General features: G+C 39.7%; 1 protein-coding gene across 3 annotated transcripts in view; it reads left to right on the top strand.

Moving 5' to 3' along the window:
- TNRC6B (trinucleotide repeat containing adaptor 6B) overlaps positions 1 to 26,080 on the top strand; it is a 206,037-nt gene that overhangs the window by 123,856 nt on the left and 56,101 nt on the right. For all 3 annotated transcript variants that reach the window (XM_054719553.1, XM_054719551.1, XM_054719552.1), the window contains 2 exons: positions 18,254 to 18,341; positions 24,062 to 24,083. In XM_054719553.1, the coding sequence (XP_054575528.1) occupies positions 18,254 to 18,341; positions 24,062 to 24,083 (110 nt within the window). The remainder of the gene's footprint in view (positions 1 to 18,253; positions 18,342 to 24,061; positions 24,084 to 26,080) is intronic.

The raw sequence follows: 26,080 nt of genomic DNA on the forward strand, positions 1-26,080 counted from the left end.
GTGTTACTAGTTTATGTTTCCTTCCAGGGAGTCTCTATTCATAAATAATTACATATAAGCCCCCTTTTTCTTATGGTACCATAAAGTAGACTTTTTGGATTTTATTTTCTAAATTTAACAATATATCTTGAAAATTTATCTTCATTAGTACATAAAGAGCTTCCTTTTATAATTGCATAGCATTCCCTTGTGTTGATAAGCTATAATTTATTTAACCAGTCTCCTAATTGATGTACTGTTTCCAATCTTTTGCCATTGCAAACATGTTGCAATGAATATATGCTTTACATACATAATTTCCCACATGTGTAATTGTTTTTCTGTGATATATTCCTAAAGGTGAAATACCTAGATCAAAGGCTACATAACACTTCCATTTTGACAGATAACTGTCCAATTATCCTCTATAGAAACTGTACCAGTTTATGTTCTCACGAGCAATATATGTGAATGCCTTTTCCCTGACACCTTTGTTAGCACTGTTTTGTTTTGTTTTGTTTTTACCAGATTTTGTCTTTAACAATTCGGTAAGTGAAAGGTGGTGTCTCAGTATAGTTTTAATATGCTGTGTTTTCTCATAGGGAATGCAATAGCTCATCTTTTCATATGTTTTAGAACTCTTATTTCCTTCTCTGTGAACTGTCTGTTCATTTCTTTCACCCAGTTTTCTATTAGATTGTTGGTCTTTTCCTTATTGATTTCTAGGAGCTCTTTTATGTATTAAGGAACCTAGCTCTTCCTATCTAATAATAGACACACCCACAAGCCACACCCACCATCCAATCAGAGCGAGTATGCAAATTAACCCAAACCAAGATGGCTACAGCCACAGAGAGCAAGGTTTCCTAGGTAACAGAGGAAGCCAAGCTTTCCGCCTGCCCTTGCCAGGCCTAAGCCTCCACTCAAGCTACAAAGTTTCAATTATAGAAGGCAAACAAATTCAAACAAATGGCGGCAGAATGGAGCTTGAGAGAGCAGGCCAGGGTTGCCGGTGGCAACAGGGGAAGCAAAGCTTTCCGCACACCCTGGCCGGGCTCACCCGCTTAAGGCAACAAAGTTTCAATTATAACCCCAACACAAATGGCTACCGGCCTCGGAGGGAGCCCCAGGCTTGGCTCCGCTCCAGGCTACAAAGTTTCAATTGTAGAAGGAAACTAAATTCCAGATACCAGGGCCTCCGCTTGGGTTGCCAGGGGGCGTGGCCGGCCTGCAAACCACCACAGGCCCCTCGCTCTGGCCGCCCCACACCCCAAGGGAACCCCCACCTAATCCGGGACGCCCTTCAGGGCCAACTAGCTGGCCCCCACCCCTGTACCAGGCCTCTATCCTATCTAATAAAAGAGTAATATGCAGATTGATCATCACTGCAACACACAATATAGCTGCCCCCATGTGGTCAAAGATCCTGCCCCCATGTGGACACAAGATGGCCACCACAAGATGGCCAGTAGGAGAGGGCAGTTGGGAGGCACCCGGCCTGCAAGGGAAGGCAGTTGAGAAGGACCAGGCCTGCAAGGGAGGGCAGTTGGAGGTGATCAACCCTGCAGGAGAGGGCAGTTAGGGGTGACCAGGCCGGCAGAGGAGGGAAGTTGGGGGCAAACAGGCTGGCGGCAGAGTGGTTAGGGGGTGATCAGGCTGGCAGGCAGAAGCGGTTAGGGGCAATCAGGAAGGCAGGCAGGCAAGCAGTTGGGAGCCAGCAGTCCTGGATTGTAAGAGGGATCCCAGATTGGAGAGGGTACAGGCTGCGCTGAGGGACAACCCCCCTCCGTGCACGAATTTCGTGCACCGGGCCTCTAGTTGTGATATAAATTGTTAAGATATTTTTCCCAGAAAATACTGATTTTTGTTACTGGTGGGTTTTATCATAATATTTTTTTTACAGTTCTTATCTATTTGTACTTTATACAGATACTAGAGGCCCCGTGCATGAAAATTCGTTCACTCGGAGCAGGGGGAGTCCCTCAGCCTGGCCTGCGCCCTCTCACAGTCTGGGGTCCCTTGGGGGATGTCCACCTGCCAACTTAGGCCCACTCACTGGGGGATTGGGCCTAAGCTGGCAGTCAGACATCCTTAGTGCTGCCGAGGAGGTGGGAGAGGCTCCTGCCACCACCGGTGCATTCGTAGCTGTCAACCCTGCTTGTGGCTGAGCAGAGCTCCTTCTGTGGGAGCGCACTGACCACCAAGGGGCAGTTCCTGCATTGAGCATCTGCCCTCTGGTGGTCAGTGCGCATCATAGTGACCAGTCATTCCTGATAGTTCTGCTATTGGGGTCAATTTGCATATTACCCTTTTATTATATAGGATAACAATTATTTGTTCATGGGTTCTGAGTTTGTGTCATAGAAAGTCTTTGCTCACTCTGCAATTACGGAAAGAAAAATTAGCCACAGTTTCTTCAAGTGCTCTAATGGTTTCCTTCCTTCCTTTATCTTTAAATATTTCCTCCATCTGGAGTTTATTTGCATGTATGTTGTATGGATTCAATTTTTATATAGAGAGTCATGGAGTTTCTTGAGTGCCTTCTCAGGAATGGTGTGTGTCTCATACCTCTTCGTATTACCCATAGCGCCTTCTCTGGTGCTTTATGCAGCAGTAGTTCTCTTCAGTTATCTCCGTCAATTAATCCACACAGCCACTCTTTAAGATAAGTAGTATAACCCCCATTTTATAGATACAGAAACTGACTTAGAGGCCAAATAATTTGCCCAAGTTACTACCATTAGTGTTTGGACCTGAGTTAAATACACTTTGATCTTAGGACAGTCAAACTTCAAAGCCTGGGTGTTTTCTCTTTATCTGGTGACCTGGGTATAGGGCTCTGCTTGTTGTAAATGGGATTATGGGAGATAAAATCAAAAGAATTTCGAAGATGTTGGAAACTGAGGGTCCTGAAACACAAAGAAATAACAAATACAGCAGGCATTCACCCTGGCCTGTGTGGCTTAGTTGGTTGAGTGTTGTCTTATGCACCAAAAGGTTGCTGGTTCGATTTCTAGTCAGGGCATATGCCCGGTTGGGGGCTTGATCCCCAGTAGGGGTGTGCAGGAGGCACTGATCTATGTTTCTCTCTCTCTCCGTCTCCCTTCCTCGCTCTCTAAAAGTCAATTCAAAAATCTTTTAAAAAACATACTGCAAGTAATATATAGAAAGCCTAATTCTTACCAGAAGTGGGGAGAAAAAGTCTTCTTGATACCTTGTTTAAGAGAAATTTAAGTATTCTCAGAAAAACATATTTACACATCGCTATTACTGGGATTATTTATTAAAGATTACAATGATAGATCATTCTCTAAAAATTTTCCTCAGGATACGTAAGTAAAAATTAGGTACAAAACTGTATTATATACCAACTTGAATATCATTTTAAATGGAGGTAGGCACCTTATATCTGATCCTGAAGAGTTAAACACAGGTACGTGTTGGCTTAGCTGTTTACCAAAAGGCTGTATATAAATAATATTTTAAAATTTTAAGTCACATTCCCACTGGTGTATAATTTTAGTTGGAGAATTGAGTCATATAAGTTCATGAGTTAGCTGTACTGTGTAGTTGGTTACTTATTAACATTAAACATGCTTATTTTTTAGAAATACACATTTTCCTCAACGTAATTCAGTTATTATCATTGAGGTTACTAAATTTAAATGCTGGCTGCTGGCACACAAGAACACGACTTCCCACTTATACTATTCTGAAAATAGAGCACAAATTAAAACCATTGAGAAGTAGGGTACAACTGTCACCTGTGGAACTCTGAATTCAGAGTTGATTTCCTTTTCTGCTAATTTTTTCAATACCAAGGTGTCACAAATAACACCCTTTCTCAGAGGGTTTCCAGAATTAAAATAACTGGCACAAACTTGATAAAATAATAGTGGTGCAGTGAAATCAGGAAGCTTACACGCTACCTGTCTTACTATCTGTAGTAGGTACTATGTGACCTCTGAAAGTCCAAATCTTTTCCATTTAATTTCACATAAAATGCTTGGCTTTTTTCTTAAGACACAGATCCAGAAAGGTATGCAAAAATTACTTTTCCTTGATGGGCCACATTTTGACAATACCCTTCTGACCTTACCTGCCTCTTGGTCAATGTGGCATATGCATCAGCCCCATGGGCAGATGTGAGCCAATGGGCAGAGGTGATCTAATTACTTAGCCCCATTTCTTGTGTGTACAAGTGTAGCCCTGAGAGAGAAAGTGGCTTAGTCAGTGAGAGAAAGGATCCAGAGAGTGAGGGTAACAGCTCCCAGTTGAGGGTATGCACACTACCCAACTCCTTTCCCCTGTGTTGGTGGGCAGTCGACCTCCCAGAACCTTCCATACTTCTTCATTGGGAGTGCACATACAGGGATCTGAACCTCAGACCAAGGCTTCCGAATCAGCCTCTTCAATGATGAGGCCCTGGTGTGGCTAGACATGTTTAAAGCAATTGGGACATATTGATGTCCTAGCCACTGAGTCACTCCTCAGTACACTTGGATATGTCATGCTTCAGTTGCTTTATTGCCTTTTAATGGATTTTCAACTTACTGTAATTTTGGTTGAATTGCTAGCAATCTTAATAGATTTCAAATGTCACTTATTACTTACTAGAAGCCTGGTGCATGAATTTGGGGTCCCTCAGCCTGGCCTGTGGGATTGGGCCGAAACCGGCTCTCCAACATCCCCCGAGGGGTCCCAGATTGCAAGAAGGCGCAGGCCGGGGAGGGACCGCGGGAAGGCTCCAGGGCATGTCCAGCCTGCCTCACTCAGTCCTGATCAGTCGGACCCCAGCAGCAAGCTAACCTACCGGTCAGAGCATCTGCCCCCTGGTGGTCAGTGCACATCAGAGTGAGCGGTTGAGTGGCCTTAACATATCATTAGCATATTACACTGTGATTGGTTGAACGGCCGTCCTGTTGACAGGACACTTAGCATATTAGGCTTTTATTATATAGGCCTAGAGGCCCATTGCATTAAGAGATTCATGCAATAGGCCTTCCTTCCCCTGGCTGCCGGCACCGGTTTTCCTGCAGCACCCGGGACCCAGGCCTTGGCTCTGCACTGCCTTCAGTCTTCGCTTCGGGTGGAGCGCCACTCCTGTAGCTCCCTCCGCCCCCTGCCCTCCCTTCTCCCCCTCATAGCAGGCTTCCTGCCCCTCCTGGCCACTCCATGCCTGCATTCATGCTGCCCAGAGCCCCGGAGTGCCTAGGGGCGGGGCCACCACCATCTTAATTTGCATACTCACTCCTGATTGGCTGGTGGGCATAGCAAAGTGACGGTCAGTTTGCATGTTTCTCTTTTATTAGTGTAGATTTTTATAATGTCAGAATTGTGTCATACTATGCGTGGAAGCAGGCAAAAAAGAGGGAGAAGCTACATAAAAAAGAAAGCAGCCCCACTGTTAATAAGTTGTCAGTTCTTCTAAATAACACATGCTTCACAACTGTGGATTCTGATTGATAAACATTTTCTTTTCTGCTAAGGAACCTTATTTTATCACTATTCTGTAGTGATTTCCAAAGCTCTGGCTTAGATTTCTATACCTTATTTCTTTACGCTTTTTTTGCTGTTATATGCTAAGGGGAGAGTACTTATGTGGGTTTGTCTGGCCCTTAAGGTTTAAATATAATTTTTAATGGTTCCAGGATATAAGTATTAGAATATGTGGTATAGCCCTCATCATGATGTTGTTCCTTGGCCTGTTTGGATATTTATAAAACTACTAATTTCAGGCTGTCTTTAGGTGCCTGGCATATTAATTGTAGTGTATGGGAAAGTACTTTCAGAAGTAAGATAGGAGATGGTGTTTACAAAGATTTATTCACCAAATTTTAACACAGTAAGACCTAAGGGTTCCTTTTGAGCTTACTGGAGCTTAGTGTAAGGCAAGCAAAACGACAAGAATGGTTGCAATAACAGCAGATTTGATTCAGAGTTACAACACAAAAACGTCATGTAGGTGTTCCCAATTGAAAGAAACTTCATGAGAAAATCCAGTGAAGATGGCCATGGTTTATGGAGATCCAGCATGTTAGAGCAATGAAAGGGAAAGGAAAGGTCTAAAAATTCAGATATTGACTTAGTAAGCTTTCTTTAACTGGAGGCTTCATTGCATTTAAAAATGAAACGGTACACTGTAGGAACATTATCCATGCAGAAGCTCCGATTTAAAGATTTGCCTTCTAAGGGGACAGTGTGCACACCCAGGGTGAAATTTCAACTGATAAAGAGATCTCCCTTGTACTGGTGTATCAGTCAGGACTCTGTCAGGAAAACAGAGGTCATTCTAGGTATTCCATGTAGGAAATCTTTTCTTCCTTTTTCTTTTCCTCTTTGTTTTTATTTTAGCCCCTTTGGAGGTATAATAAACTGCTTATATTTAAAGTATTCAATAGACACTAAAATTTGAACTATGTATACAAAGTCAATGAGTGTATCCTTTATCCCCCAAAAGTCTCTTTGGTCAGCCCTCCTTCCCACCTTTCCCTGTCCCTCCCAACCCTCAGGTAACCACTGACCTGCTTTATGTCCCTATAGAATATTTTGCATTTCCTAGAATTTTATACAAATAGAATGTGCAGTACTTTTGTCTGGCTTCTTTCACTTAGCATAATTATTTTGAGGTTTATCCATGTTGTGTGTATCAACAGTTCATTCCCCTGATTGCTGAGCAGCATTTCGTTGTATTTTGTTTATCCATTCACCTATGGGTGCACATTTGAGTGGTTTCTAGTTTTCAGCTATCTATAAAAGCCGAAGCGACCAGAATGACCAGACGCTATGATACGTACTGACCACCAGGGGGCAGACACTAAGCGTAGGAGCTGCGCCCTGGTGGTCAGTGCCCTCCCACAGCCAACCTCCCCCTGCCGGCAGGGCCCCCCCATAAACCCTGATCCAGCCAGCCCCCCTGATAGGCCTCAATCACCAGCCAGGCCGAGGGATCCCACCCGTGCACGAATTCGTGCAACCAGGCCTCTAGTTATAAATAAGCTGCTTTAACGTTCATGTAGAAGTCTTTGTATTGGACATATTCTTTTCTCTAGGGTAAGTACTTAGGCTTGGAATGGCTGGGTCATATGGTAGGTGTATGTTTAACTTTAAGAAACTGCTAAACATTTCCAAAGTGGTTGTACCATTTTACATTCTTATCATGAGAGAGTTTCAGTTGCCAAAATTTGGTATGGTCAGTCTTTTTATATTTGGACATTTTAGTAAGTATGTGTATGGTAGCATCTCATAGAGGCTGTAGTCTGGTTTCCTCCTTAATGACTGATAATAGTGACCATCATTTGCTTATTTGCTATCTGTATGTCTTCTTTGGTGAAGTGTCTGTTCAAATCTTTTGACCACTTAAAAAATTGGGTTGTTTTCTTACTGAGTTTTGAGAGTTCTTTGTACAGTAATTCTTTGACACAAATTTTTATCAGATAAGTGATTTGCAAATATTTTCTCTCAGTCTACAGCGCTTTTCATTCTCATAACAATATATTTTGAAGAGCAGAATTTCTTAATTTTGATGAGTCAAATTTGTCATTTTTTTTCTTTTATGGATTATACTTTTTTTGGTATCATATATAAAAAATAATTTGCCTAGCCCTGACCGGTGTGGCTCAGTGAATAGAGCGTCAGCCTGCAGACTGAAGGGTCCCAGGTTCGATTCCGGTCAAGGGCATGTACCTTGGTTGCGGGCACATCCGCAGTGGGGGATGTGCAAGAGGCAGCTGATCAATGTTTCTCTCTCATCGATGTTTCTAACTCTCTGTCCCTCTCCCTTCCTCTCTGTAAAAAATCAATAAAATATATTTAAAAAAAAAATGAAAAAAAAATAATTTGCCTAACCCAAGATCATAAAGGTTTTCTCCTATAAGAATCGTGTGTTATCTTTCCTGTTTTAGGTTTTTTATTTAGGTCTGTGATTCATTTTGAGTGAATTTTTGGATAAAGTAAAAGGTATAGATTGAGGTTCCCTTTTTTTTTTTTTTTTTAACATATGGCTGTCCAAGTGTTCCAACACTTGTCGAAAAGACTATCTTGCCCTGGCTGGGGTAGCTCAGTTGGTTAGAGCATCATTCCAGTACAGAAGGCAACTGATTGATTGATGTTTCTCTCTCTCTTTCTCTCTCTCTCTCTCTCTCTCTCTCTCATCCCTCTCATCCCTCTCATTCCTCTCATCCCTTCCCTGCTCTCCCTAAAATCAATGGGGGGGGGGGAACTATCTTTCTCCACTGAATTGCCTTGAAAGACTATCTTTCTCCACCGAATTGCCTTGGCATCCCTTTTGAAAATCATTTGTCTATTCTGTGTCAGTCTCTGGAATATATTTTATCCCATTGAAGTTTTTCTCTATCTTGGTGCCAATATCAGACTATCTTAATGATTGTGTCTTTATAATAAATCTGGGTGTCAGATTGTATGTCAGATTTGTTCTTTTAAAGAAGTTATTGGTTATTTTGGATTCTTATGAATTTTGTTCTGTTAAAAAAGTTATTGGCTATTCTGGATCCTTATGAATTTGAAAAGGAGCTTTTCTACCAAAAAATCATATCGGGATTTTGATAGGGAGTGCTTTGAATCTACAAATCAGTTTTAGGAGAATTGACATCTTAACAATATTGAGTCTTCCAATCCATAAATACAGTCTATCTCTCAACTTATTTAGGTTTTTAAGTTTTTCTGTCAGCAACATTTTATAGTTTTCCATTTTTTGTCATATTTATCGCTAAGTATTTCCTAATGTTGATGCTACTATAAGATTTTTCAAAAATTTTCCATTTCTGATTGTTGCTCGTACATAGAATTGGTTTTATATGTGATCTTATATCCTACAACCTTGATAATTCTGGTAGATTTTTTGGTAAAATCTATTGCATTTTTTCAAGAAGGGAAGGTTTTAATATATGGAATTAAAGGCTCGCACAACTATTAGAAAGTCTGGGAGGAAAAATTCAAGGAGGCCACTCTTCTTGCTGATGAGATTAGAGTGCTAGGTTCCCAGGAAAGCATTGATCTCAGTTGCCTGCAGTGCCAGTATGGCTTTAACTCATCTGGAAGCTACTGTGAAAGTGGAAAGTCCTGTGTACTGATGCCCATGTTATCTGCTTACAACTATTTTCAGAGAATATTGACTTCTTTTCTGCCTTCCAAATATAAGGTGGGTCCCTCTCACTGGCAGCAGCTAACCTAGAACAAATGGAGAATGGAATTCTGGGAAATGCAGCTCCAGACCTTTCCCTGCAGTGCAGGGAAAACCTTAGTAGGTGGTGATCACAGAGAACATTAATAGAGATATATGCAAGATCCTGCACTTGGTCATGAACTGACTTGGCAGTACTGTGAAAAATATTGGGATTGGGAGGTTTTAACTCCATAAGATATGACTTCCAAGAAGGCAAACTTGTTCTTTGACAGTATGGGCAGTGGTATATTACTCTCTGGGACAAGGAAGTAGCAGGCCTACTCTGTATAGTACTGCTTTATCAAATAACTGGATGAGTGTAGACAAACTGGAACATGTTTAGGGGATGTGGAATGTTTGACGGAACTGAGAATGTCTCAGGATGCATGATGGATGACTACAAATATTTAGAAGACTTGTTCTTTGCCGTCTAAAAGGGAAGGCTTAGGACCAGTGGTTGGAAGCTGTAAGGACACAGTTTCTAAGGCAGCATAAAGAACTTCCTGCACAGCCACATTATGATTGAATAGGAGGTCAGGAGTTTCCTTTGTTACAGATTGCTGGACTGCCAGGCAAGTGTATATAAGATGTAAGAATTGTGGTTTCAAATGAGATGTTCCTCGGGCAGCATTGTAACCTTGAAATTCTTTGCAGGGAAAAATCCCCCAAATTATTGGTTACAACTTTTGCCACATGGAATTTCTGAAAGTGAAAACAAGTTCTTTTAAATATATTATCTTACTTTATTTGGTTTGAGTAATTCCAAATAAGGTTATTTCTTGCATGTGCCTCAAAATATGGAAAGAGGGAAAGAGTCAGAAGCTGTGTGTGCAAAAGTCTTATTGCCATATTTCATTGATTCTGCACTCGCTTCTTTTACATGCTTGGTATCTCTGACATCTGCATGCAGTTGATGGCACCCTTCAACCACTGATGCTTTCATTTGCTGTCATTCAGATTTTATTTTACCTGCACAGATTTGGTCCTAACTATTCTTTTTTTTTTTTTTTTTAATATATTTTATTGATTTTTTACAGAGAGGAAGAGAGAGGGATAGAGAGTTAGAAACATCGATGAGAGAGAAACATCGATCAGCTGCCTCTTGCACACCCCCTACTGGGGATGTGCCCGCAACCAAGGTACATGCCCTTGACCGGAATCGAACCTGGGACCCTTGAGTCCGCAGGCCGACGCTCTATCCACTGAGCCAAACCGGTTTCGGCCTAACTATTCTTAATGTTATTAATTCAATGGAATTCCATGCATATTTTGTGCTACCTTAGTTGTTTAATTGCCTTCTAATATACTATCTTTATAAAGATTACACTAAAATTTGGCACTGAAACACAGATGGGAATAACAAGGCATAAGCTTGATATTAATGAGGTTATTTGTCTTTGAAGACATGAACACAATTCCATATTTTCTTGGAAAGAAACAACCCAAGTGCATTATACCTGTGAAGTTCAAGGTACGGTCCAGGGATCAGTAGCTTACTAGTATTAGAAATGAGTCGTAGGTCCTAGCCCACACCTACCAAGTAAGAATCTGCATTTTAACAAGATTCCCGTTAAAGTTTGAGAAGCATTGTTTTCCACAATGTTTTTCTTATAGGATGATAACCCATGTGTAGAAGGAGCTATGTTCAATTTTTCTTCCTGCAAGCCACTCAGTGTTAGAATGATTTTTAAAAAAATATATTTTATTGATTTTTTTACAGAGAGGAAGGGAGAGGGATGGAGAGTTAGAAACATCGATGAGAGAGAAACATCGATCAGCTGCCTCCTGCACACCTCCTACTGGGGATTGAGCCCGCAACCCAGGCATGTGCCCTTGATTGGAATCGAACCCGGGACCCTTCAGTCCGCAGGCCAACACTCTTATCTACTGAGCCAAACCAGCTAGGGCTTAGAATGATGCTGTTTGGCCTTGTCTACTAATTTAATATCCTGTGCAAATTACATTAGCATCCCATTAAATTCCTTCATTCAGATACAGCAAATGAAAAAATGTTAAGGACAAAACCAACACATTTATTTGGAGTACCCTACTCTGTAATTTCCTCTGCCTTAATGGGGGATATATTCCAACATGTTATCTTTTATTGTGTGTGCATTTTTAATTAAAAATACTCCAAATGGATACTTTGAACACTTTATTTAACTCTTTTCATTATATTCCTTTTGTAGTTTTCCTCACCCCAAGTACGTGTGCGGTATCATTAATGTTATGATTGTTAATGATTTTGTGTCGGTTATTTTCTTATTTTATAAGTTGCCAATAGTAACAATTGTCTTTTAAGGAAATAACTATCCATAAAAGTCACATATATCAGATGTGCTTTGGGAACCTTATATAAATCTGTGTTAGAGTTCTTAGTATATAGACAGTAAGAATTCACTGTCACTTATGCCAAGGGTCTATTAAATGGTGATGCTATCTCTCAGATCCTTGGGAACCAGACCATGGACGGGGGGAAACCACTGTTACGGGTGTCGGCTTTAGGACCTCGTCGCCTCTACCATGCTCCCTGGGAGGATGAATACCCTGTACCCTGTCAGTTCGCTGTTAAAGTCACACTCAAGTACAACTTATTGGTAGAACATAAATCACATCTCAGTCTCTAGTTACAAAGGAGTCAGGAAACAGACCAGAAGGGGCATGGAATGGAGTTGACTGAGCAGATGCACATGTCCTGCTGAAAGTAAATAATAGCTCCTGTTACTATTACATCACCAATTAAAGAATTATATTGTGAGTTATGTGGTAGAGGAACATTTTAAATACCCCTGTGGTATCATATTTATCATATAATGTACTTGAGTCAAGGAACCGTGATTGATAAAACTGTAGCGATTTGAACATATTAGGGTAAAGTACAGTTTGTAGAATATTTTTGGAAATGCATTTCTGTGAATGTCAGGACTAAACGATTTCTAAAATTCTTTTGGACTTTTATGTGGCTTTCACAAAGAGCTATTTAAAAATTGTTTAAAGTAGAAGTCCTTGACAAAAATTTTAAAAGATGAGTTAATGTTGGAGGCTTTTTTAAAAATTAAAATTTGTATTGAGATAATTGTAGATCCACATGTACTTGTGAGAAATAGCAGAGATTCCATGTGCCTTTTACCCAGTTTCCACCAGCGAGTTCTTCTTGAAAAGTTGCAGTATAACATCATAACCAAGATACTGACTTCGAAATAACTCACTGGTCTTACTTATGTTTCCTCAGTTTTACTTGTACTTACTTGTGTATGTATGTTTAGTTCTGTTCAGTTTTATTATATGTAAGTTCATATATCCACCACCACTATCAAGATACAGAATCATTCCACCACCTCAAGAATCAGTATTGTTGCCTTTTTTTTTTAAATAGCCACACTGCCTCACTCCACCTCACCCCCTGATAACCCCACATGTCATTTCAGAAATGTCATGTAATTGGAATCATACAGTATGCAATCTCTGGGATTGGCTTTTTCACTTACCATAATTATCTGAAGATTCATCCAAATTGTTGATGTGTTAATAGTTTGTTCTTCACAGTGTTGGTTTGCTTCTGGCATGTTTCATGCGTTGGATGGATCAGTTGTATATGTTCAGTTCTGTCTACCTCAGTTGTGTGGAGTTGGTTAACAACTGGAACCAAAGGTGCCACACTTACTGAGCACAGAGCATGAGGGATGGGTTTTGATGCTGTGATACCCAGTTATCCCCACCTGAAAGAAAAGGAAAGTTCTCTTTATAGCTGAAGATATTTTTCTGCCAAGATGAGTCCTGGTTGTTTAGCTGAATTTAGGCTCTTACCATCTTTTCACTCTAGTCCGCATATTGGTGATTACTACTTTCAAGTAAGAAATTGTCAGCCCTGCCTCTACTTGATGTTTGAGCCATGATGGGCTTGGGCACATGAATCCAAGAACCATTGGTCATGGTTTTCAAGTTTGTGGAAAGAAGTTGATTTCCTACCTTGATTATCACAAGCCATGAATTCACATATTCAAGATTTGGTACTTAGAAAACAGCAAAGGACTGCAAGCTGTCGTCAGAGCAAGAACAGAGGTTGCTGCTCTGAAGCTGTTTCCAGGTTGTGAAGCAAGATACAGCCATTTAAGAAGTTAAACTAAGCCCTGGCCAGTGTGGCTCAGTTGATTGAGTGTTGTCCCATGCACCAAGAGGACATGGTTCGATTCCAGGTCAGGGCACATGGGTTGTGCGCTCAGTCCCCAGTAGGGGGCAGCCGATTGATGTTTCCCTCTCATCCTGCATCAACACCACCTAGATGCCTTCCCTGCATGGATGCCCTCTTCACCCAGCTTGGGCTCTGACTCAGCAATGGGATATTTTAAAGCTCCCCAAACAATGCTAATGTGCAGCTAAGATGGCGTACAACTCAGAAAAAAGGTGAACCCCACACTATGTGATCCATTATTAAGTGAATGGCAGGGTTTTGTTTGTGTTTTTTATATTGTTATTGTTGTGGTTGCTTGCTCATTCTTTTTTTTAATTTTTTTAATCTTTATTGTTCAGAGTATTACAATTATTCCTCTTTTTTCTCCCCATAGCTCCCCTCCACCCGGTTCCCACCCCACCCTCTGCCCTTACCCCCCCCCCACTGTTCTCATCCATAGGTGTACAATTTTTGTCCAGCCTCTTCCTGCACCCCCCACACCCCTTTCCCCCAGAGAATTGTCAGCCCACTCCCTTTCTATGTCCCAGGTTCTATTATATTCACAAGTTTATTCTGTTCATCAGATTTTTTATTCACTTGATTTTTAGATTCACTTGTTCATAGATACGTATTTGTTGTTCATACTTTTTATCTTTACCTTTTTCTTCTTCTTCCTCTTCTTAAAGAATACCTTTCAGCATTTCATATAATATTGGTTTGGCAGTGATGAACTCCTTTAGCTTTTTCTTATCTGTGAAGCTCTTTATCTGACCTTCAATTGTGAATGATAGCTTTGCTGGGTAGAGTAATCTTGGTTGTAGGTTCTTGCTATTCATCACTTTGAATATTTCTTGCCACTCCCGTCTGGTCTGCAAGGTTTCTGTTGAGAAGTCAGCTGACAATCGTATGGGTGCTCCCTTGTAGGTAACTAACTGTTTTTCTCTTGCTGCTTTTAACATTCTCTCTTTGTCTTTTGCTCTTGGCATTTTAATTATGATGTGTCTTGGTGTGGTCCTCTTTGGATTCCTTTTGTTTGGGGTTTTGTGCGCTTCCTGGACTTGTAAGTCTATTTCTTTCACCAGGTGGGGGAAGTTTTCTATCATTATTTCTTTAAATAGGTTTTCAATATCTTGCTCTCTCTCTTCTTCTGGCACCCCCATAATTCGGATGTTGGTATGCTTGAAGTTGTCCCAGAGGCTCCTACACTATCTTCATATTTTTGGATTCTTTTTCCTTTTTGCTTTTCTGGTTGGGTGTTTTTTTGCTTCTTTGTATTTCAAATCTTTGACTTGATTCTTGCGTTCCTCTAGTCTGCTGTTGGATCTCTGTATATTATTCTTTATTTCATTCAGTGTATGCTTAATTTCTAGTTGGTCCTTTTTCATATCCTTGAGGGTCTCACTAAATTTATCGGCCTTTTCTAGAAAATTCTTGAAAAACCTTATAACCGTGGTTTTGAACTCTATATCCAGTCGTTTGCTTTCCTCCATTTCTTTCATTTGTGACCTGTTTCTTTGGACTTTCGTGTGGCTTTCACAAAGAGCTATTTAAAAATTGTTTAAAGTAGAAGTCCTTGACAAAAATTTTAAAAGGTGAGTTAATGTTGGAAGCTTTCTTAAAAATTAAAAATTGTATTGAGATAATTGTAGAGCCACAGGTACTTGTGAGAAATAGAGATTCCATGTGCCTTTTACCCAGTTTCCACCAGCGAGTTCTTCTTGAAAAATTGCAGTATAACATCATAACTAAGATACTGACTTCTAAATAACTCACTGGTTTGTTATTTTGGCTGCTTTCCTGAGTTGAGAGAGTGGCTTTGTGTTCTAGGTGTCCTATAGGGCCCAGTGGCTCAGCCTCCCCAGTTACCTGAGGTGGACATTCTTGGTGCACCCCTTTGTGGGCTGTGTGCACAGTCTTGTTGTAGTTAAGCTTTGATTGTTGTTGGTATCACTGGGGGGAATTGACCTACAGGCCAATTGGCTCTGAGGATCAGCTGTGTCTACGATGGGAGAACTTCTGTGCTGGAGACACTCTTATGAGGCAAGACTTGCTTCAGTGGGGCTTTGGTGCTCAGTGAGTCTGCCCCCTGAGTGTGTCCCTTATGGATCTGAGGAGTTGTAATCTGGATGGTCCTACTCTGACCCCTGGGTACACTGGCTTTTGGATCTCTAAGAGGTGCTAATTTAGCCTCTGCCTGAGGCCACCAGCAGGAGCTATGAAGAGATCTGCAAATTCCTCTTCTTTGTTTGGGTTTTGGAAGTGCCCAGATGAGGCCCAGCTGTGAAGCATTGCAAGCTGCTGTGGGGCCTTGGGCCTTCTTTTGGATGTTCTGGGTCTCTCTGACTCAGCTGCAGTTTGTTAGGTAAGTTTAGATTTCAAAGGACCAGGCCATTCATATGCAAAAGCCTCCGCACACAGCTTGGATCAGGCAGAGTCTGAGGGTGGAGCAAACAGCAATGGCTTCCCATCAGCCCTGCCCTAAGAGGCCCCCAGGTCTCAGTGTCCCTTGGTAATCGCTGCAGGCACTTCTGAGAGCAAGCTGCCCTCGAGTTCCACCCGCTGCCAGACAGTCCAGTTTCCCCCTGTATGAGTCTGGGTCCCCAGAGTCTCGCCCAGAACTACAGTTCAGAGCAGTCGGGAGCTTGTGTCTCCCTCTGGATTGAAAAAGCCAGCTGTGTACTCAGTTGCCAGCCCTCTCCACGCACACCTCCGTACCTCTGCACTTTACTTCCGCAGCTCCTCTGAGTCTCAGTGTGCTTTTCTCTTCCCTTCTAGTTGCAGAATTTCCACTTAGCCAGCCTTCCTGTGATTCTGGATGATGTCCATTTTGTTTTTTAGTTGTAGTTTTGAAGTTGTTGTGCGAGGCAGCAAGTTCAGGTGTTTACCTATGCCGCCATCTTGGTTTCTCCTCAAATGGCAGGTTGTTAATTTGGGTTTGGTTTTAGAAAATAAATTCTTTTGAAGGAAGTGAAATTTAAAGAGAAGACACAATTCTACCAATATACACAGGAAAAGATCAGCATGAAAGCACAGCCTGTCCCTGGAAAGCTTTGTAAAATATTTGTTTTGGAAGTAAATCTGCTTGTAGTGAACATGAATTTCAATTTCTTTCCCTAAATTACCTGTTTATAGGGAAAAACACTTGAAAAGGTTAGTTGTTTTTTAAGAATGTGTCTCATTAAAGACTTACCGCTTCTTTTACATTGCGTTTTGTAAATGAACTTTTAATTTTAGAGTAGATTTAGAAAAATGCAACTTAATACTTTTTAAAGCATCGTATATTTAAGTAGGAGATATTCATGCTGTATTTGCTCTTTCTTAGTAATCACTTGCACTTTAAAATCTGAAAACCAAGTTATAGTATCTGGGTCATGCGGAACCCCATCTTCTTCCACTCGTATCTAGAGGAAGAAAGAGGCTCTAGAAACCAAATATAACAGGATCTGTGGTTAACCTGCCTTAGGTGGTCAACATCCATCTTGCCAGTTTTCGTAAATCCATTTTCTTAATGCGTGGCTGCAAGTGGATTTTCACCAGGAGATCCACACTGAGACGGATGTACACATAATCTGACTCCAAAGAAATCCAGCTCTAAACCTAAGGAAATTTCCATAAAATCTCTTTCATGATTGCAGTTTTAAAGTTTTCATGGAAGTTACCTTTAGAGTGTGAATTGTGTACATTAGGCTTTTTATATGTATGCTCAGAGGTTATACAAGGAGAAAATGTGAATGTGGACAGAGCCACCGAAAACTTGACATGTAGATAAAACATTTTTTTTCTGTTGTTGTTTGTTTTATGTAAGTACAGCATTAATTACATATTCATGAGAGCTCACCTCGGGGTTGGTCCTCAGTTCCTTCTGTATGGGTAAAGAGATTTCCACTCCCCAATCTTGAGTCCTACAGGAATCATCTTTGTGATTTTTGCCACATATGCAAACTTTTACCTTAATATTTCTCTTCAATTTATCTGACTTTTAGGTCTTTCCTAGATAATATCTGTGAAACCATGGATTTGATGTGTTGATCCCCTAAAATCACCAGTACTGTTTGGTACTCGGGGACCTGGGTACTAGATCTCCAACTTGCCTTCAAATTCTGAAATTCAATAAACAAGGCATCTGGGGTCTCCTGACTTGAACTTTGAAGATACAACAATGGTTGCTTATGCATTTTTCCCAGTTGACCCATAACAGTGAAAGTTGGCATATATAAATGTTAAATTTTAAAGTTACTTTTCAAATGTGAGGTATAAATTACATTATCTTAGTTTCTTAAGATTTCATCACATTTCTTTAACTAGGATGTTTATTATTATGTATTATTTTTATTTTAATTGATTGGAGCAAAACCCGATTGTCCTGATTCAGGTGTGCCAGGAAGATGCAACAGTGAACTCACCCAATAAAAAGTACCTGATATATAGGACACTCAGCCTTAAAAAACACAAGATATAGGACATAGAGTATTATGTTAATCACTTTGAAAATGTTTTAGGAAACATCTAAATTATAAATACCTTTGTGCCATAATTGAATTAATATATTCTATGTTATTTGTGAAGACTGTTGCCAGAATCGAATTGGATATTGTCATATGTTCACATCACGTTCTTTGATGAATGGAAATACACTAATTGTGTGTGTGTGTGTGTGTGTGTGTGTGTGTGTGTGTGTGTGTGTTCTTTTAATGAAGATCTCAAAAAAACTCACTTTAATGGACTTCTTTGAAGCCAAACCTAATGTCATGTTTTGTAAAAGGGGTGACAAACCAAAATTAGGGATAACTAAATTAGGTTTTTGCATTCTCTCACTTTAAGTAAAATATCATGTTCTGCTCAGTCACAGAGATGAATTGTTGCATACACACCATCTACCAGCAGATATTTAACTTTCTGGTCTGACATTACTTTAACAGAGAGAAGGAGCAAGAAAGGGAAGAACAGTTAATGGAAGACAAGAAAAGGAAGAAAGAGGATAAAAAGAAAAAAGAAGCCACTCAGAAGGTGGGTTTATTCAATTAAGTTTATTAAATAATGCTGCAGCTGATTTTATTAAAACAGCAGTAAACAATACAGTAAAACTTCGATATAATGGGCTAATTTGGACAAGGGGGTGTCCATTAAAGTCAAAAGTCCGTTATATAATAAAGTAGGTTTTCTGAATGTGTATGTTAAAAATTTGACAAATTAGTTTACATGTTTTTACTTATGTAGACACATTTGTGTAATTAAAATTAAGTATGCATGAAAAGTTTAATTTCACAGAAAAGTTTTCTATATGTATTATAGTAATTTTAAATTTATACTGCATAGGTCTAGTAATGCATGCATTTATTAGTCACCACAAATAAACAAATGCACACAGCTGGGGTGTGGCCTAGCGCAGGTCTGAACATCAGCAGGCCCAAGTTAAACTGCTACAGAGGAAGCCAGCTTATCTCAGATGCCAAAGCCTGGACCAATCAACTGTGTCAGGAAAGTAGTTAGAATAAGGCAGCTCTGAACAGCACATCTTGAATGAAGCTGCAGCAAAGGGAGGTATAGAGAGGTAGGGGTACTAGACACACAGTCCTGTGAGGGCCCATGATCTTTTCTTTTGTAGTTAACCTTTGATACTGGCTAAAAAGATATCACAACAAGAAATTGCAAAGCCTAATTCAAAGTTATGGCCATTTTAATAAGCTGCTATGTAATTTGACTAATCAATACAGCCATTTGACAATTGAAACATACCAGATGAGCTCCAAACACATCACCTCTGTGGTGCCAAACTCAGTCTTCCTCCTCCTCTAGATTTGGTTTATAGAGTGAAGCTATGTCCTAAAGTTCTTTTTTTTATAATTACATTGTTCTCTCTGATGAAGTGAATGCTGGATTTTTATTATGCAATAAACTGGTATATTCTGGACTCATACATATTTGCGAATAAAAATAGCATTCACACTATTAAAAAAACAAAATGCTGCAGAAAGTCATGCCCCTTGACAATAAAACCAATTACCATGCTCAGGATGTGGTGTGATCACATGCTAATCCTTCACCAGACTTTGTTTAAAAGCCGTGACTCTTGATTTAAGTATGTAGACTATAGTTATAGGTTTGTAATATTTATTTATGTTAGTGAAATTACTGGTATTTTTTCCAACATAGGACTGATTCACTAAAATTTGTTAAAAATAACAGTGAATTAATAACAACAAGTAACCTGTTAATTATAAGCAAATCTTGGTTAAAAATATTTTGTAACTAACCAGTGTTGATTTTCACATGTGACATATGGACCAGAAGTTTTGTTCATTAAATCAAATTCCACAAAATCAAGGGTTTACTCTATTGAGAAAGGCAAGACATTTACTAACACTTAAACTCTTGTCATATTTCCTTATTTGTATCATAATTAATCTCCATTTTCTTAAGCAAGCTTATGGAATAACTTCAAAGTTACCGCAGTTTGCTCTTCTCATGGCCACCTCCAGCATTGTCATTTATATGAGCCTGCCTTTTGATAATTGCATAAAGAAACCTCCCTCCGAGAGGATCTGATGGGCCTGCTTAGTGTTTTGGGAAAGAGAATGCTGCACAGCTTTGAGGGATTTGCTTAGGGGGAAGGAGATGCTAAAAGAAAAAAAGGGTAGACAGCTGTCAACTGAAAAGTCTTAGTTCAAGTGTTTGTCTGACGGGCTATTGGAGTAGAGATGGTTTGAGCCCTTGCCCAGCTCCCTTCGTGGCAGAGCATGCCCCTCTGCCCTGGACGTTGTCTGAGCTCATTTCCCTCACCTTGCCACGTCTTTAAGCATCACCTGATGTGGGCTTTGGCTCGGCAAGGTTGCTTTCTTTGATTCTTTTTTGGAGGCAAAATTGATTTTCCTCCTGTTCTTGTTACTACTATCTGAAGCACTTGGGAAGCAGGGGCTCCCCGTGAGAGGCGGGTTTAAGGGTCCCTGCTGTGGTCCCAGGCTATTGCAGATAAGTTCAGGGAGGTGAAAACTGTTAAAAGGTTCAGAGGGAGCTGTACATTTAGAACAAACTCAAGGCAAACACAGCCAATGCTATATAAGGTAAAAGGGACACTGCAAGTTTCCCAGCATTGTTGGATATAGCATTTCCCTTAATTCAGTTTTCTGAATTATTGAAATTAGTTCACTTATGAATGCCAGCCGTAAAAACAATACTGGAAATATTTTCTGAATTGGAATGCCTATGATCCTACCACATTAAACCTATGGAATGTATTTTATCTCTTCTTCATTAAAAGGAATATTGATTACTGTTTGGGGCTGTAATAGATTGCTGTGCTCTTTAAGATTTTGTCTGCTTTTAATTGCTTCTGTTTCTATTTATAGTGCTGTGCTTACCATCACATCTTCCTGCTATAGGGTACCTGCTTCTCATGTGTTCCTTCTAACCTAAGCTTGTTAGAATTATCTAAATTGATAGTAAAGAGTTTGACTAAAGTTGTTAGATAATGACCCGGATACTTTTTAAATACTTTCTTCTGGATATGCAGCCACATTTCACAACATTGAGTTTGCAAATAAGCGGATCCACCCACCAGCCATACAGTGTTATGGGCATTGCCCCCGTGCCCCACACATGCTGACCCTCCAACTGGAGTGATGGGAGAGTGAACCTCAGTGAAGGCTTCCTTTCCTTTAGGGCATTCGCATTTCATTTACTAACTTGGTACAAAAATTGTATTTTGCAGCTGTGGGAATGGATGGTTAATAGGCTGGACACTAGCAAAGGCTGTGAACAAGAAGATGCCAACTAGAGCAGTTGACTAGGATATGTGCAGTTCATTCTAGTCCTTCATGTCGACAATAGTGTTCTTTTAACCTGAAAATGTCAATATCTAGAAACAATCAATACAATATGCATCTGTAAACTTTCATTGTGGATCCTACTAATGGAAAAATGATCAGAATTAAAGATGGTTTGGATTGATTCAAGAGTGAATTGGGGCCCTGGCCCGGTAGCTCTGTTGGTTAGAGCATTGTCCCAATACACCAAGGTTGTGGGTTCAGTCCCCTGGTCAAGGCACATACAAGAATCAAGCAGTGGATGCATAAATAAGTGGAAAAGCAAAGCAGTGTTTCTCTCCTTCTCTCTCTCTCTCTCTCTCTCTCTTTCTCTCTCTCTCTCTTTCTATATATATAGATCTCAAATCAATAAATTTAAAAAAAATTTTAAAGAGTGATTGGGATGATTTATGCAGAGAATGTAGTTTATTCAGCAGGACAGTCTATCTCTGTGTGCTTGCATCTGCATCAAAAATTGGTTAAGTTTTGGTAAATAGGAAAATCACCATAAGTAAAATTTCAAATAGAAAATTTGAAACAATAAAAATTCAGTCATTTTGTTCAAAAAATGTTCTAGATTGGCTGACATGGGATCTAGGCCAACACGTGGCCTTGGATATTGTTTTATCATACCTGAGCTATTGTGAAATTTCAGAATGAAATTGTGATTTAGCAGTTTTAAGGAGAGACCGAAAAGCTTACCATGTGATTGTCTTAGTAGTTTTCAACTTTATTATAGAGATGACACCTCAGCCGGGAGGCATAAAATGTGCTATGATGCAAAGAATTGTGTAGAACGTGCCAGAGGTTCTATTATGTAGTCCTTCAGTCATCAGTCAGCAAACATTTGTGGCCCTTTTTAGCCCCTCCACATCTTTTTTGCTGCCTGGCCCATTGCTTTATAATCATTTCTTCGCTTTTGTCTTCCCCATTAGACTGACTGTAAGTTTCTCAAGATTTTATTCATATTTACATTTCCAGTAACTAGGGTAGTAAGTGCCTGATGCATACGAGTCACTCAGAAAAATATTTGATAAATGAATAGTCAAGAATGAGTGCTGGCAACATAATTTTCTTGAAGAATTGACTTTTAAACCTAAATTAAATTATTTCGACACAGAAATTAAACATGACCTTTTCCCATTGTGTTCAATGTTTGTGGCAGTTTGTTCTTCCTAGAGCCATCACTGAGTAAACTTAGATTTCCATTCATGAGAGAGGTGTCAAAGAAGGATTCCATTAACATTCATTAGGCTGATGCTGCTAAAGGATCATTGTTCAGTGTTGGCAGAACACATGCTTTGATCATCCGGCTTTTCACCATCAGGGGGACATCTCTTTTAACAGAACCCACATCATAAGACACATCAACATTATTTTGGTTTGTCACTTACATTTGGGGAAGACATTGACTTTCTGTATAACTGATCTTCATAATGGCATTCTAAGAAATATTTACAATAGTATAAACCTTAAATTGCCACAAGGAATTGGTATGTAGATACAAATCTGTTCATTCTTGGTTAAATGGGGTTATACAAAAAACATACAGTTGAATTGAGCTCTGTAACAATTAGTACTGGGAAACACTGCCTACCAGAAATTCAATACAGTAGAATTAGCTTGTCTCTTAATGCAAGAATGTAAATACCACTGCAGGAGGTCACACAAGTAGATTGTTTAATTCAGATTCAATGTCTGACACTGGTGTGCTGCAATCTATTGTAAAATGGGCTGGTTAGCTACAGGACATAACCCTCCAAAGATGAGCATGTTTTTATGAACGCCCATAGCAGTAATTTAGTATGATTACTAGTCACAAATAATCAAATCTCTTCTATATGAATTTTTTTATTGTATAAGTCAGAGAAACAATATAAAAATGCTTTGGAAGATTGACACTTGGGAAAAGGGTTCAAAATTACCTATGATCTCAATAATGTAAGATAACCACTATTGGAATTCTGTAGCACTTTTTTTTTTTTTTTTTTGAGCATTTTCTTTTGGATGTTTTCTTATGCATGCACTTTTGTGGTTTTGTTTTAGTATTATAGGGCATGTATAATTAGGCACCCTTCTTTATTTTCCTCTCTTATTAAGAGAAACAGTTTTTCATGTGTCTCCTAATCATAATTTCCAAACTTTTTAATAACCCATCAGTATATTCAGCCAGTCCAACCTTTTAGGTTAATCACTTCCAAAGATATATCAGTGACTAATAAAAAAATACTTTTAACAGAGGAATCTTTATTTGTTCATAATTTACATATTTCACTCTTGCTATATTTCATACTAATTTACATAAACTTTGATAAAAATAGCCAACATTTATTGAATGTTGGCATAGCATATCTGTTTAATCTTTACAACCACCTTTTGCAAGGAGAAGCTGTTATTATCTCCAGTCAACAGATAAATAGAAAACTCAGATCGAACAGCCAGGAAGTAGCACAGCTTGGTTCTGAATCCTGTTCTTTTACCATGACCTCTGATGCCTTTGATGATGGGCCTCAGAACTTTAACTTTCTAGATTTGAGATCAAGTGTGTGAGTCCATACTCACAGGGGAATCTTTTTGTCCCTATGGCTAATTTAGTTTCTGGGCCATATCCATTTGCTTTTCTCGAGTCATTAACAACCAAAATGGCAAACAACATTCCTGGTTCAAGGACTTCATCATTTAATGAGAGTGGAATGCTTTTTGTTCTAATTTTTAGTATCCTTCATAATGATGCCATGTAAGTTATGATGGCCACTGTCTTTAGGAGGATGTCTGAACTGACTCCCAGCATCTTTTTCTGGGTTTTTAACTATGTCTGTGTATCTGGTAGCTAGAATTACTTGAGTTACTGGAATTAAAGTTGTCTTATAATGTCAAGTTAGAAAGCATATCTCATTGACTTGTAACTCTCCATTTATTTTGCAGGTCACGGAACAAAAAACCAAAGGTAAATTGGGTTTTGTTTGTTTTTTTCCTTTTTAAGTCATTAGAACCTTGTGTTTCGATTTTACACCCTTGCTGACTGAGCCTCCAGTGCACTGGATAAGTGAGAGTGGGTGTAGAGTAATAAAGTTGGTGGTTTGAAGTCACTGAAGAGCAGTAGTGACAAATAAAAAGTACTTGTCGTGGTGTTTGTAGTGGCCTTTTTGGTAGCCTTACATTTTTTCAGGAAGTAAAAAAGTTTAGATAAAGTGATACTTGTTTTAAAAGCGTATGGGTCATGATTTTGAACTCAACCTTTTCAAAACTTTTCTTCCATCATTTTTTTTTAAGTGAAAATTGTGGAGAGAGCAGGACAGGGATTTCTGTTGGAAGTTATGTGAAGGCATGGACTAGAGTTGGTCCTCCTACCCAGGTAACAGATAATAAAAAGCACTTCAGGTAGAAGCTAATATCCCCCCTTGTTGGATATTAGCATTGAGTTTCTGGGATTGATGCAGTAGATTTAACAGGGGTGGAGGATAAGGTTAGAAATTAAAAGATAGACTACGTAATGGAGGACTTTAGACATAGCGATTTAGCTTTGTTAAAAAACTATTCAGATGATGGTTGTCTTGATGGGCATTATCTATGAAATGATTAGTTTATAAAAGCTAACCTGACCTTAGCTGCATTAGTAAAAATATGGTATCTAGAAAGGGATGTGCAATTCCTGAATGGGCACCACACTATGGAAAGAACAGAGACAAACCTTTGTGGACAGTGTGGCATTTGGGCCAGATTGGTTAAGAAATGTGAACCCTTGTCACCACTAGGAAAGTTAAACACTCAGGGATAGTTAACCCCCGGGGAAGGCTTCCCACCTGGGGGAGATCAGTGTCTGTCTTCAAAGATGTGAAGGGTCCTCTGGGGCCTAACACTCAGCAGGTCCTCGGGAAATGTCTGTTGGGTGTTTTGCTCATTGAGACCCATTCTCATCCCAAAGGTACCAATGATGAGTGAAAGCAACACAGAAAAGCTTTCAGCTCAATATAAATGTTAAAAATGTAGATATTGTTGTCCAGAGCAGTAAGTCATATCCTTTACCTTCTTGGGACATACCTGCAGGACAGCATCTTTCCATTAGCATACCTGGGTGGTGGACCATTGCAGTGCATTGGGCACAACTCTGTTTTTTGAGCGTATTCTAGAAGGCATGTTACAGTGAGTGCATTTGGTGGTTGGGATAATTTTGAGTTTAATTTATTGATACTTGAGGTGGGGGGTTTTCCCCAAGTAAATAATTTACAAACTAAATTACTTGCAGTATTCTTCACACCTTGCAAAGACACCTGTGTGTTCTAACACTGTGGTAGGAGCTATTTCTTCAGGGATAGAACTGGCTTTCTCTAGGGAGTGGATGAATGTGAGGTATTATAAGACATGTGGCTCAGGTAGGTGACCCAGATGAGAGGTAATGAGGATTTGAACCTGTTTAGGAGCAGTGGTGATAGAAAGATGCTTTGGTTCAGTAGAATATAATGGTGATTATATAATGTACACCTTCCAGGCTTCTGACTTGAGCAGCTGGTTGGATAGTGACTCCATTCCTTGAACCAGGCGATAATGGGAGGGGAGCAGGGGAACAGGTTTGAGGGTGACAGGAAGGGTGGGAGAGTTCTGAGCTGGAGATAGTGATTTGGGAAAGATTTTCACATAGTGGTAGTTAAAGCCTAAGCTTGGGAGAGTTTGTGTTCAAATAACTTACATATGAGAAGGGTACAGGCCTAACCTTCACATTAAGATTTTTTTTAAATCTTATGACCAAATTCAGCTGCCATCTTGCAACTCTTATTAAGAGTATAGTCAAAAGCAGGAGCTGCCAGCTGTGACCCTTGAGCCAAATCTGACTCACTGCCTATTGATGTACAGCCCGTGAGCTAGGAATGTTTTGTACATTTTTAAATGGTTGGGAAGGAAATAAAAGAACAACAATTTTACAACAGTAAAAATGGTATGAAAATT

Source organism: Eptesicus fuscus, chromosome 7 (assembly GCF_027574615.1).
Source record: "Eptesicus fuscus isolate TK198812 chromosome 7, DD_ASM_mEF_20220401, whole genome shotgun sequence".
NCBI classification, from domain to species: domain Eukaryota; kingdom Metazoa; phylum Chordata; class Mammalia; order Chiroptera; family Vespertilionidae; genus Eptesicus; species Eptesicus fuscus.